The sequence below is a fragment of the Chelon labrosus genome, assembly GCF_963514085.1.
Source record: "Chelon labrosus genome assembly, chromosome: 10".
NCBI classification, from domain to species: domain Eukaryota; kingdom Metazoa; phylum Chordata; class Actinopteri; order Mugiliformes; family Mugilidae; genus Chelon; species Chelon labrosus.
In genome coordinates this window covers 8387067-8401963 of record NC_140360.1, presented here as the reverse complement: position 1 = coordinate 8401963, position 14897 = coordinate 8387067, and the positions used below count along the sequence as shown (strand labels likewise).

Sequence of the window (14897 nt, the reverse complement as noted above, 5' to 3'; positions counted from 1 at the left end):
CCACTTACATCTGCGTTTTGCCAAAGACCATTATCTGAAACCAAATTTAACGACTGCAGAGCTTTTCCACACAATCGCAGAGTTGGGTTTCTGCAGAGGGTGAGTTACTGATGGGAAAGAGTCAAAGGAAAAGCGACTTCCGCAGACACTCCGCCTTCATAAAACCTACTATCAACACTTTAGATGCGTGTATATTCGTATATATCCGCGACTGACAGCTCTGAGTGTATTCTCTGTGTCATCCTCACCCTTCTTGATCTTCTGTTGGAAGTTGAAGTTATGCAGAGAGGCAGTGACAGGATTGCACTTTTTGTTGTAGTGCTGACTTGACACGATGCCAGCGGTCTCGTCCATTATCCTCATGATCAAACCTGAGTCAGAAACAGAACAAACTTTATTAATAAACACACTACAGGCAAGTAGGGAGATGGATAGATATGTCATTTACTGCAGTCTTTTTTATGTAGGTTATTTTACAATACCCAGTAGTTGTAATGTGTTTCTCTAATGACTGCAAAAATAGCTATCCCACAGAGCATGACACTGCTTATTCAACCAGAGAAACAGTTTGAATGTCCTTTAAGGCACTCTCCTCTTATCTGTACGACACAATTATGCCATCCATAAGTAATCTAATTATTATTGAACGGTCTAACTTTCAGCGTTTGCTGGTCCTTTAAAAAACTATGCTAACTCAATCTGTGAGGTCGGTTTTGCGCAGCTGTACAATCAAGACTTCAAACAACAACTTGTGGAATTTGGCACTTCAACCTGGGGCACTATCAGGGGGCGGCATGGTGTGGTGGGTTCCGGGTTCAAATCCATCGGATTTTAGTCACTGTTTATAGTCTGTAAGGGCATGTTATCCTAAGCTGTGCTAACCTAAGCAGCTTCATACCTACCGACATCAGGTATCAATCTTCTTATCTACCAGTTAGCTGGAAACCAAAATATACGTACGTCCCTTCTTAACCACGCGTAGCAAATAATATAACCCTCATACACTGTAAGGTGTTTTTGGAACAACAGAGAGAACACTGATGAATTAATCATCAGTTGAAACACAGTGAAGGCATACAGAGATGACCAATAAATTTTGTGTAATCTTGACAAAAACACTATGCTTGTTAAGTATTTGATATGCAGTATACTCAATACTATAGGTGGAAACACACAACTGTTTTTTTTTCTCCACAGGGAAGGTCTAATAGGTGTGCATTAAGTTGACGCAGAGGTTAGAACCCTATGCAGACCCTAGTGCCGTAGCCTGACGTGCACCTCCCCAGAAATGTAACTACGCGCTGCGGCGACACAGGGAGCTAGAGCTGTGATTGGTCCGCTTGGTAGTAGCGTGTTTCCGCTTTAGTATTTCTGGCTGCTTCTCCATCTCCACAATTTTTGAATAGATTATTTTCGATCAACAAAGATGGAACCCATCAAGGAAAGGTTAACTGAGGAGGTTCAGAGATGGAAACATTTGTACGACTCGTCTTCGGCCATCGTTGAAAGGGATGCAGGGAGAGGAAACAAAAATGAACCGAATGGCGAAAGGGACACAGCGCCGATTAGCGTTTGGGTGGCGTTTTTACAGAGCGAGCCAGACTGACGTAGGTTACGGCATCTATGTCCCGCAGAGGTATAAACTCTGCTCAAGAAGGATGATCACATCATGGCCTTAACAGGAACAACCTAGTGTTGGTTGAACAGTTGATGCATGATTATTATGAATGGCTGCAATGTCACGGAGGCTGCTGCTGCTACAAAATCTTATCAGAATCAAATGAATCCAATGAATTACGTTCTCTGTAAGAGATTAAACAAAAAAATGTTTAACAGCCACATTTCAAGCCTGCAGGGGGTGAGCGTTTGATAACAAAAAGACAGATTTTACGTGAAGTATTGCGTTTGATCATCAAACAGAGCTCCCTCTCATATCAAAACCTTGCAACTTATCTGAAGTGCAGGAAAACACTTTGAGCAGCAAATCAAAGTTTACAGATCACAGTAAAGCTTGAAATCCATTATTTCCATAATGCAGCAGAGCTCACAAAGTGGACACAGAGGAGTTCACAGGTCTGCACCTGCATCTACACCTGTGCCACACACACGGCCTTGGCAGCTTTTGTGACTTGTAAAAGAAAACCGTTGTTTGTCGATTAATCACAGAAAGTAGGACGTCTCGTGTGGAGAGGGTGGTTCGGAGACAAGAGAAACAAGGAAGAGGATGGCAGCTGCTTCTCATCACGGAGAAAGCCTGTGAGCACGTGCTCCCGTCTGTGTTTGTGAAAGTATGCTCATTTGAAGACTTTCACACCCTCCGCTAGATACTCCAGCTGCTCCAGTCGTTCCCTCTGAGCTGCTTTTTTAAATCTCTCGTGTTACCGAAAATCAATACGTGTGCTCGCTGATGGCTGATTTGGCTCCCAAAGGCTCCTACCATCGGCACTGTGTGGCTCTATTTGTGACAGCCAAATGTGTGGGAGTACAAACAGAGAGTGCTGCTCGCTCCCAAATGCAGCATTCACTGTGAAAGTGGGCACACTGAGTTGATTAAGAATTAAACATGCTATTTCTTTGACATCCTCTTAGGCCAAACTGTCATTTTAATTTGCCGACACTATCAACACGTTCAAGTGCATTCTATCCAAGTGAAACCTAATGTGTATCCATAAGGATGCAAGCAATCTACATACTTCTAAGACAGGATATTCCAAAATATAAGATGGCTTGATTGTGGTATATGATTATGTCCTTAAGGGCAAGGTAATTGGTGAGCTATACATTTGTCCACAATGCTCTCTGATTTATGTGGCCACAGTTCACAAGGGTGACAAAAACAACAGCATTGCAGGCTTAAAGTATGTGTGGGCAGGGAAATATATCACTTCTTCGCTTAAGCCTGTTGCGAGACATTTTCCCATCCTCTTTTTCTCCCCCCATCGCCGCGCTATGTTGTGAAAATTGATGGTATCTCACCTAAGATTGAAAGTTTCCCCTGGGTGCCAGGCTCAGCAGGCTGCTGCTATTCAAAGCCTGGAGTGGTCATGTCAGAGCTTGTAACACGTCACGGAGATGGATCATGACCCGAACCGGATGATGAAATTGAATGCAAACGCTGCATTGTATTAGAGTGTTGAAAATGTCGGCCGGCGTTTCCTCACGGCGTTCGGCTGCTGTTTGGAACATAAAATTCATCTATGACTTTTAAAAACAGTAACCTGAGGTTACCTTATAAAACCTGGAATGGGAGTCAAAGGTTTGGACACAGGTTTGGGAGTGCTTTGATGTCGCTGTTGGTGATTTATTCACAATTCAAGGCACACTTACCAGCATGGCTACCGCAGCATTCTGCAGCAACATGCCATCCTATCTATCTTTTACACTTCTGGGACCATCATTTGCTTTTCGACAGGAGAATGACTCCAAACACACCTCCAGGCTATGTAAGGGCTATTTGACCAAGAAGGAGAGGAGTGATAGAGTACTGCGTCAGACGACCTGGCCTCTGCAATCACCCGGTCTGAACACAACTGAGATGTTTGGGATGAACTGGACCACAGAGTAAAGGTAAACAAGCCAATAAGCGTTCAACACCTCTGGGAACTGATTCAAACCCTTCCGAGTGACTACCTCATGAAGCTGAGAGAACACCAAGAGTGTGCAAAGCTGTCGTCAAATCAAAAGGGTGGTTACTCTGATGAATCTAATGTTCATGCATTTGCTATAACCGTTTGTCCTCTGGAAGATTGCGGGGACGTTGGAGCCTATCCCAGCTATCAATGGGCGAGAGGTGGGGTACACACAGGTGTACAGGTCGCCAGTCTATTGTAGGGCTAACACCACTTTAAAATCACCAATGAACCTAACGAGCATGTCTTTGGACGGTGGGAGGAAGCTGGAGTACCCGGAGAGAACCCACGCAGACACAGGGAGAACATGCAAACGCCCCACAGGAAGGCCCCAGTTGGGGGGATTCGAACTTAGTAAGGCATCAGTGCTAACCGCCACACCACCGTGCCACCCTGAATCTAACATATAAAACATATTCTGGTTTCATATCAAGCCGAACACTACTTAAGGACTTTCTGCTCTCCCTCTCATCGCCAGTTCTTTAGTTTACCTCCAGGTAGTTATCTGCGAACAAGCCATCGACGCTTTGTTAATTTTTGGAGTACTTTTCCTAACGTGCCTGCCTTCTCCTTTCTGCTACAGGTACAGCCCACGCTCCAGTATTCACCAGCCAGCTCCTGTAGAATCCTTTGTTTCTTTTTTGGACCTCAGCTCGAGCTTTTGTTAACTTTGTTCATCAAACTCCTGTCTTTGTGCCTGTACACCCGAGTCCTGCACCCGGGCCCTTTCCTGATAAGATAAAAATGATGAAAAATTAAGGTGTAAGGTGGGTCCAAACTTTTGACAGCTAGGATAGACTCCAACACCCCACGGCCCTCCAGAGGACAAGTGGTTACAGAAAATAAATGAATGTGTATCTTGAAAGTCTTCTTTTTTTTTTTTTCACTGTTTATACCACTGTAGGTCCAGACTGGTCTTATTTGCTATAAAGGAATATATTACTTACAATTGTAAGTGAACTCTGGAAGTAGAATCCAATACAACAATTTAACTGAACCAGATATTGCAGCTGCATTTTCTACAGACATATCAGTCCTTTTGGTCTCAAAGTGATGCATCAGCTGAAAAACTCTAATCACTGAAAGGAAGTGAATGAGCATTTTTGCATTTCTGATCTTCCATTTGCAGATATTAACTGGCAAGAATTAGATTATGTTTTTACTCTGTTACTCTGTAATGGCAGGAGGGCTCCTATCCGAATGGAATAATTTTTTTTAGAGGTCAAGCAGGGTAATAAAGGAGCCATAAGGGATATGAGAAAGGCCCGCTCATTATGCTGCAGTATGAAGCTAAATAGCTGAAGTGGAACAGTCAGGCTCCAGTTTGCTCTCGTTCTTTACTTTACCGCAATACCCAAGAGACTTGCAGTAGCTTGAGTAGTTAAAACTTGGGTGTCTGAAAATACAGTTGTCTGGCTGGAGTTCAGGGGCACAGTGATTTAAAGTCTTTATACGTTGATTGTTTTTGGATTGTGGGAAAACACTGGTACAATCTTCCAATGTAACACTGTCATAAATCTCATCTTCCTGGAGATTACTTTGTGCTTTCATTGTGGAGGCAGTGGTTTGTAGTGGTTTTGATTGTATTGTGTTGTAGCAACACATGCTCCTATTATTTTGACAATCAGATTTAAGTCGGTGGAGTTGTCTAAGTAAGAGAAACGCTTTAGTGTTTAATTCAGTCAAGTTTGAATTACCACCTTTCTGAAGCTGTTTCAACATAAACTGAGCATTAGAACTGTCAAGAAGCTAAGATTTATTGCAGTGCTGTTGTAATAAAATGCACAGACTTTCTCTAATGTCTTGGCAAGTGAGTGGATAGCTGCTTAACACCCATGACAGAAATTGCCAGAGTTACAGCATAAAGCTGTTTTTAGAGATCATGGCATAATCAGAAGAACATTCCCTTAATATCATAGACTGTATGGACGTGTCGCCACTCCCTTGCATTGACCAAACTGACGCTATTTTCCAGCGGATATGGGCGGCGCCATCTTGCGAGTTTTGATCCAGAGTCTGTGCAGTACGGTCCGAGAGTGGAGCCACACTGCCACGCCGCGACGTCGATGACCCGACCACACTTCTGCAAATGTTGGATTATACACTGTACTTTTTTTTTATACAACTCTTAGTCAAATGACTAACTGAAATGTAACTCACTCAAAAAATTGACACTTGAACATGCATCAACATTATATTAATTACTTAAAATGACAGAAACCATCCTTGAAAAAAAATTATTTGATGTGTATTTTAGTGTTTTAGTTCAGCCCAAGTCACATCCATTAACATGGAGGAGGTGGAGCTTATGACCTATACTGCAGCCAGCCACCAGGGGGAGCTCTACTTGGTTTGGCTTCACTTTTGAGGAGCTGTTCCACTGCCCATCTTTATACAGTTTATGCTTGATATCTTTTGCACCATGTTAGTAAAATTAAACGTGACGAGACTCGCTTATAACGTCAGATATGTTTCAGCAGCAATGGTTTAAAAGAGTATACTGTTAGTAGGACTGGTTCACAGTCTGCTATGTTATTGGACATTGCTTTACATTTTATATAACACATGCACGTTGCATGTAGCTGACACATAGCATTGATCTCCACCTAAATGAAGTAGAAAGGTTCATATTTGTTTTAGAAACATAGTGAGATTGTGCTTATCCAGTTGCACTAAAAACCCAGTGAAGAAAAAAATCAAGTGAAGTACTACACTGTCCTTGAGGACCAAAGATGCTTGTCTTTATTAATAACTACCATCAGTGGAATAGTTAATGCAACTCTTGCAAAAAAAAAAAAAAGTATCTCCTTTAGGGATGTAACAAATTACCGATACGAATCGGAAATCGGTTTTGATTTAAAAGATGTGAGTGCATCGATACACAAGCCCCTGGACCGATCCAAATGTACCACGAACCGGTCGATGGCCCGATTACAAAGTTATGAATGGGGTTATTACCGTAATTTCCAGACTATAAAGCGCACCTGAATATAAGCCGCACCAGCTAAATTTTGGGGAAACTACAGATTGTTCCATATATATATAAACCGCTGGTGTTTTAATGTTTAATTACCGTAAGGGTTTCTTCTACCACGGAGAGGATTGTCGGGACAGAAATGACTGTTTGGAAACGCAAAGCGTCCCATTTATTTACATTTGAGAAACACAATAAATCTTTCAATCAATCGATCGATCATCTTACAAACAGCATTCGTGCAGTGCACAAATAATACAACGGTGCGCTCCTAGCGTAGTGCAGTATAAGAAAAAACAAAGCTTACAACGCTTGACGAGGCAATAACGTTGAATGGCTAAATTTAATTTGTTTGTAATAGTGCTTGCCTGTAACACCGCAGCAAAAGTGCAGTAACCCGGCTGCTCAACAAAATAACCAGCATCTTTTTCGAAAACAGCCAACACCGCAGTAAAGGTGCAGTAACACGGCCGTTTACTGTATCAAAATAACCAGCCTGCTGTACCAGAAAAGTCAGCCAGATCGATCGCCTTTAACTTAAAAGCAGCTCTCGTACTGCTTGGTTTGTTTTGCTCTCGTTTACCTGTCGCGAGCTGTCTGTCTCGCTCCTGCGCTTCCATGATAGTGCGCCCCTGGTGACCGTTAGCTGTAAAAATCCATAATTCGTTGTATAAACCGCAGGGTCCAAAGCAAGTGACAAAAGTAGCGGCTTATAGTCCGGAATTTACGGTATATCAGCAATACAGCTGGAAGCCCCGCTTGCTTATTCTCTTTCTCTCTGTCTTTCCCGCAAAAATCTCGCGAGACTCTTTTAAACTTATCACTATGAAGGTAAACAATATCACATTTTTAGGATTGATTTTGGATCATTCATAATGTAAAATGTCTACTTTAAACAAGGAACTATATCGGATTACTCTCTAGGCAATTGAATCAGGTCAACTGGACTTGGTTTTTGTCTGTGTCTGCGGGCTAGTCAGACTTGCTGCTAGTCTCTCGAACTGATGAAGCCACTTGGATAAGGAGCGAAACGTCTTCACAGACAAAAACCAAGTCCAGTTGACCTGATTCAATTGCCTAGAGATGCCTTTGACCTGGACAAATGAGAATTTGCACAGACTCATCGGATTACATCATATTGCACTGAATCGTACCGAATCGGATCGAATCGGATCGGATCGGATCAAATCCTACCGAATCGGATCGGATCGGATCAAATCCTACCGAACCGAATCGAATCGGTTGTTTTTAAAATGTATCCTTCCTGAATCGTTTCGTACCCCATGTATCTAGATACGTATCGAATCGTCTTATAGTGGAGAGATGCACACCCCTAATCTCCTTGTACAGTCAATGTAAAAGGTTGAAGTGAGGCTCAATGTGAGACTGCAAACGAGGACAAGCGAGGCCAAGAGAGCCCTGGGCCTGGCGTTACACATTCACAGGATGACATGGCACACTATGACTCTCCCTTTGCCATAGGGCTGGAACACAAAAGGGAGAGGGGGAGGGGAGGAGTGGTGTGTGAAGAGGAAAGACAGCTCACTCCAAATGGGGAAAAAAGGGCAATTAGCAACCAAGTCCCCAGTGCAGCCCAGTTTGCCATGGGGCAGAATACCTCTGTGATTAGATTCCTTGCGACGATTTCCCCAAATCTTTGCGCACAATGCTGTCCATCGGCAACTGGCATGAGAACAATGAAGGGAATCTTCCATGCAGATTTTGCCACCGATCAACTCTGAAAACTAACTTCGGGGCCTTTTAACTAGAACCAGTGCATACGCTACAGAAATCAGCCACTGATGAGAGGAAGTGAGGGTGTGACACAGAGGGATGCCAGCGGCAAAGCTAACTACACATTCTCCCATCACTTCCTGAACTTACTCGTTCCACATTTGTATCTTAATTTCTTCTGTTTTTGTTCCCCAGTTCTTTTCCTCTGCCTACTCTAATCTACTATTGACAGCTCACTATCTCTGTCCCTCTAATCCCCTCCCCAACAACTGCTTTAATCATGGACAGTATCAAATGGCTCCAACTGCCTCCTAATGAGCTGTTACTATAGAAACAGCTCCTGTTAACATTACTGCCATACAGCAACCCACCCACATCATCTCAGGAAGTCCTATAAGCCACATCTTTTCTCTAAATTTTACCATTCCAGGTGAGCTTTGCTCAGCGTCAAGCGGTTCCTTAACACGTTTGTGTGTAGCTTTAAGTTTCTGTAAATCGCAAGCGGTGCCATGGTTACCGTATAGCAGTGAGCTGCTCGATACACACCACAGGCCTGGGAAAATCACTGAGATGCAATTCCTGTAATGGAAATTCTGTCAGATAGAGACCTTTCAGATAAAATGTTCCTCCAGCTGTGATGGTAAAGGTCATCTGCTCTTGCACATTACTTTTCCAAATGTACAGCTTGGCTTCGTAACAGAAATTTATGCCCTGTTTTGAACCGGGTAATGTTCCTTGCTCCAGTGAAACATCTCCAATTAGTGTTAGGCGAAGCTTGTTAGCTACATAACATAATATACATGTATTTGCCCTATTCAGGTCAGAAATAAATTACTTTCTGCTGTGTATGTTTTCCATTAAGCTTGGGTCCTCTGCCATAGGGATGGGAGCTTGAGGGTCCTGTGAAGCACCACAGCTGTTCCTCGTACTACACTGTTCTGGACAGAGATCTCAGATGTTGTTCCTGGTATCTGCATGGAGCCAGTCTCCCATTACGGAGGTCAATACCCCAAGTGCTGTGATCACCACAGGAACCACTGCTGCCTTCACCTTCCACATTTATTTAAGCTCTTCTTTCAGCCCTCAGTATTTCTCACACTTCTCATGTTACTTCTTGCTGATGTTGCTATCGCTTGGGATTTCTACATCTATCACTACGGCTCTCTTGTCTGACTGGTTAGCCAGTTTGTCATGCTGTATCTCGAAGTCCCACAGGATAATAGCACCATCATTCTCTCTGAGGTGTTTCCCACTTTGACCTCAGCTTTTCAGCCCATACTCGGCACAGACACTATGCCAGAGACTTTGTTATAGCATTCTATGTACATGCTGTGTGTTAGCATCTTACACTCACACAGCATTTACACTTAATATTCAACTACAATTAACCACGAGAGAAAAGTTAAAGCAGTAAAGCAAGGCGTTAGTTTGAAGATGCAAATACAACATTATCTACCATATTTTCTTAAATTACTATATGATATAATGTATGTTGATGGAGTGCAGAGCAAAGAGTTTTGCTGCTGTTGTACTTATACACTATGACAACAGAAGAACACACGTCTTAAGGCTCATTTAGAGTACTGCGGGACTAGACTCTGTAACCTGCGTACGTAGCCTGTCAGTCTGGCTCACTCTGTAAAAACACCACCTAGACACTAGTTGGTGCTCTGTCTTTTTTGCCAGCCGGGTTCATTTTTGTTTCCACTTCCTGCTTCACTTTTGACGATGGCGACTGAAACCTTTGCCGAAATTTCGCCGAAGACGAGTCGTACAAATGTTTGTACCTCCGAACCTCATCAGTTAACCTTTCCTGGATGTGTTCCATCTTTATTGATCCAAAACAATCAATCCGAAAATTGTGGAGATGGAGAAGCAGCTAGAAATAACTAAGCGGACCAATCACAGCTCTTTCCCGGTCTGCGTTGCCATGACATGTAGTTACATTTCTGGGGAGGTTCACGTCAAGCTACGGTGTTACGGTCTGCGTAGGGTCTGGGCTGTCACCGTAGCTATGACGTCAAATTGACGCAGAAACCGCCTATTAGTGTCAAGAATAGGAAACATCTGCTGAACCCCTGTGTCATAACCAGGACACACATTTTGCCAACAAACCTACACAATAAACATAAACCTAAACTATTGCATGTGCAACAACATTCTCTGAAAACTGAAAGACAAGTGACAGGTTGAGAAAATTGCCCAACATGTGTGTCCACATGGGTTAGATATGCACACAGACTCATAAAATGTCCAACAAGGCCTTACCATCCCGATCTTTGGGCTGCTGATGTGTTGAATCAATTCGATGCAGTTAGTTAAAGCTGGTGCCTTTTCTCTCTCGTATTGATTCTATGTCAGTGTAGTAAGCAAACAAGCTCTCCCTTCAATTAATGGCTGGTTTGAACATGGCGAAGCTGCTGTGCTGTGTTTTTGGTTCAATTCATTAAAGCACCCTTGGCTCAGTCTTACCTGACAGCTTAGGGTTGCCTGCACATATACCACAAACAACCCTATTTGGGCTTCCTCGCTAACTTCACTTGCAAATAATTGCAACACTCCTAGCATCGTGGAGCTTGGACCTACAGTAAATCACAAAGGCCAGTTTGCGAAGCCACTGTTTTAACTTAACGGGTTTCCTCATCATGGACAGTATTTCTTGAATATAGTAGAGATTCAATATATGACTGTTTTGTTAAAGTTTATTAACCCTTTACAGGGCAAGGAACCATGTTTGGTAACTTCTGCACACATTTTAAATTGTATCAGTAAAGATCAAGGCAACCTTCTCAGGTCAAATCAGGGTCCAATGTGGTCTGCAAGGTCCACCTCTGCATGAACGCTGAGTGTAACTGCTTCATTAGGTACCACAAAGAAGAGGCCTAACGTTTTCTAATGTGATAATGTGTATGTTGACAAGTGGCTGCTAATGCTAATGCACAGCACTTATGTTCTAATGGTCTAAATACATGTTTACATTTGTTTACCACTTAAGGGCAAGGAACCATAAATGGTAACTTCATTCACCTTGATTTTCTACATGAAAATGATGATTAACAATAACACAATAGGGTTGACATTTTGAATTTCCAAGTATTTAATTGAGTGCCCTATAAAGGGTTAAAGTGCGGAAAGTATTTGTGCTCACAGTGGAGTGTCAAATCTGAACAACTCGTTGTTTTGCTACCTTCTATGTTTCTGTCCTTCCTGTAAACTCGCCCAATAGATGACAGAAAGAATTGATTTATTCCAACGAGAGATAAACAGTCGGACCAAGCATTTACGTGATTGTTTGGCACTGATGTTTTGCTATTGAAGATGTTATCAAAGGTTTGCACCACCCCTCTCAGTCCCATCGATCTGGCCAAGTCAGTTCCTGTCCAGGTGTCATTTTTCTTCTGATCGGGCTGTTATTATGATTATTAGAGATATATCAGTGTCTTTGTGAACGCAGCAAGTCTATTGTAAGTGTGGTTTCCAACTCTTTATCACAATCTTTAAATACTCATCCCAAGAGTCTAGGAAAGTCCTCCCCCCACGTATACCTTATCCAGTATTTTATATCTCAATCAATGTTTGTTTTGAAGGACAGAAGGCCGCCAAGACAGAAGGAGCAATCCACAGACACACACAAAGGTCGATCACACAAGCTCCAGCGGACATATCCCTGTCTCCCTGAATTCCTCTGTCTCAGCCGCTGACATGTTTATATACTCACTGAGCAGAGATCAGAGCAGAGGACAGACAATATAAAGCCTCCGCGATAGATGTTCTACGCTCCGTCTTTCCCTGGCATGTCTCATGCGCAAGTTCACATCCTGTATTAAATCTGTGCAGCAGCAACTATTTTACAGGCGCACCTTTTCATTTCCTCTCCTTTCCACAGTGCATACACAGGCATTAACGCGTGCACAGAAAGCAAACATTATCTGCACACATCTCCTTGTGGACTAACCTTGCAAAACACGTTACAACAAATATCAGTGTATATTTAAATCTCTCTGTTTTTTGTTTTTTTTTGCTCCAGTAGTTTTATTCTGTCCGCAGTGATGTCCACCTGTAGTGATCAGCTGCTGTTTCCCTGGAAACAAGTGGTACACTTCCTTAGAATATGAAGAGGGCGCAGAGAGAGGGAAAGAGAGAGCATGAGATAACGAGGAGAGGTGAACATATGGCAAAGAATAAGCAACAAAGGAAAGAAAAGTAAAAAGCAGACGTAAAAGGAAGATTGCTGAGTTAAAGGGCATTGTGGTGCACTCGGGCTAAGGTTTCTGATCCTCTGATCTTTCCCAGGATTTAGAAAATGTCCTTTTGTTCTGCTAGAGATTTCCACCACGTGCCCAGGTGTCTACCATTTGAGGGGCGACCGCACGGGCCTCGACCTCCCAACATCTGGCGCTGCAAACACTTTGCAAATTTACCAGGAATGCTTTCAACACAACACGCACGCTATTTTCCGCTCCCACTGTCAAACAGCGGTACATGTTCCATCGACCGCGCCGACTGCACATGGGATCCATTCCCCAAAAGTCTCAAACTGCTGCTTCTTAATCTGGGTGATATTTGGGAACAGTTTTTGACATCAGTCCCCGAAACTCCTGCAGGCACGATAGGAACCAGCTGTGCTGCTGAAGCCTTAATTCCAAAGATGCTCAGTTAATAGTCTGAACCGTCACAACCCTTACTGGGACATTTATTTATTTTTGCATTGTAAAAAGCAAAAATAAATAAAGAATATATCTGAATTTTGAGGCCAAATAATGAAATAATGACTTCCTGAATGAGGAGTTTCGTGCCCACACAACCCAGAATGGGATCCCACATAACTGTCAAACAGAAGGGATTAAAATGACACGACTGTATTATCCTACATTAGTGTCAGTGACATAATTGTCAAGTCTCAGCCGAGATGGGTGTGTTGTCACATTTTGTGTCTGCTTACCGTTTGTCAGTCAGTCAGTCAGTCAGTCAGTCAGGACTCGTCAGTGGAATTTTGAATAAAGCCTAAAGAGACTGGATTTTGAACGTGCCTGTTCTTATGAGTTTGTGTGTTTGAGCTTTGAGTCTCTTTGGGTAGAAAATACAGTAAGTGAATCGACTAGTAGTCGTTTCCACGTGGAAGTTTACTGAGAGAAAGAGACCCAAGCGCTCGGGCTGCCTGACCCGACTTTGTTACGTAAATAAAATAAGTCTAGTGAAAGCAGCAGCAGCAGCAGCAGCAGCAGCAGTGAACAACAGAGAACATTGCCTAATGAGCAATGGCATGTACAGAAAGAGTCGGCAGAGCGAGTGTGCGCTTGTTCCACATTTGCACCGGACAGATTTCTCAGCAAACCTCACAAATTACAGAGGCAACCGTGACACGCGCAGCACTTATCTGTGCCACCTTGCTGGCTCCTGTTCCCATCCCGCCATCCTGCCCTGTCTCCTTTTCATTCCCTTTTCTTTCTCAGTCAACATCTCTCTTCTGTTTTCACCATGCCGGTGTCTCTTTGATGGCCTCCTTACACGGCTGACCTCAATAGACATGGCAGTGTGAGCCAGAAACAATATACCTCCACTGATAAAAAGCATCTGGTCTGCGCTGATAAAAAAAAAAAATGTTGGATTTGTTACAAAGCGCCCCGAACGGTATCGGGAGAACAGATTTTTGATAAGGGGTGGCTAAACATTCAAGTCTGGAAACACACTCCTTTTATTAATTTGCCTTTAATTTTGGTTGGCTTTGCTCTTTATTTTTTTTTCTCTCTACAATACATTGAATGTTTTTTTAAGAAACCAATGCAGCATAGGGGAACAGCAAAAGAACAACTGGAAGCTAATTGGTTGTAAAACATGAAAATATCTGCTTCAGATCAAGAGCTTGTTGTTTTTTTTAAATTAGCATCCAAGTAAAACTAAGTTCTCTACTTATGGACGGTTAAATTGGTCAAGTAAGATGTTTTAACGTGCTAAAAGTAGGGTGAAACTCTCATTGAACTGGCTTGAAGCACAGAATTGGAAACGTCATTCTTGTCATTCTGTTCTTCGCCATTGTGCAGGTTACACAGAACAACAAGCAGTCTAAGCCACGCAACAGTGCACACATACTCTAAATATAGAACAATCGTCACCCATTACGACATTAAGAGGGACTTACTGTTTTTTACAACCTGGACCTTATTTCTGGCATAAACTACGATCGTTTACTCAGCCACGTATATCCATATAGTGGGACTGACTGGGGCACCGAAACGCAGCCTCTAAATAACGCATTAGGTCAATCTACAGACCCCGGATGATGATAACAGGTAACTCCGGACTCAACGGGGAATAGCACTAGTGTATCATAACAAAATATTGGTGAAATGAACGAGTTTCTCGGCAGATAATGCATTATTTAGAGGCTGCGTTTCGGTGCCCCAGTCACTCCCACTATATGGATATACGCGACGCTCTGCTGGATCTAAATATCTTCCAAACGACACAAAATTTATATGGGTGAGTAAACTATCGTATTTTATGCCAGAAATAAGGTCCAGGTTGTAAAAACCAGTATATCTCTCATCTATTCACCTGAG

General features: G+C 42.8%; 1 protein-coding gene across 1 annotated transcript in view; it reads right to left on the bottom strand.

Moving 5' to 3' along the window:
* Positions 1 to 14897, bottom strand: part of LOC311493781 (cytosolic acyl coenzyme A thioester hydrolase-like) — a gene marked incomplete at its 5' end in the record, with an annotated part of 39982 nt that overhangs the window by 21333 nt on the left and 3752 nt on the right. Inside the window, one exon of the mRNA XM_084552565.1 lies at positions 249 to 371. Coding sequence (XP_084408691.1) covers positions 249 to 371 — 123 coding nt within the window. The remainder of the gene's footprint in view (positions 1 to 248; positions 372 to 14897) is intronic.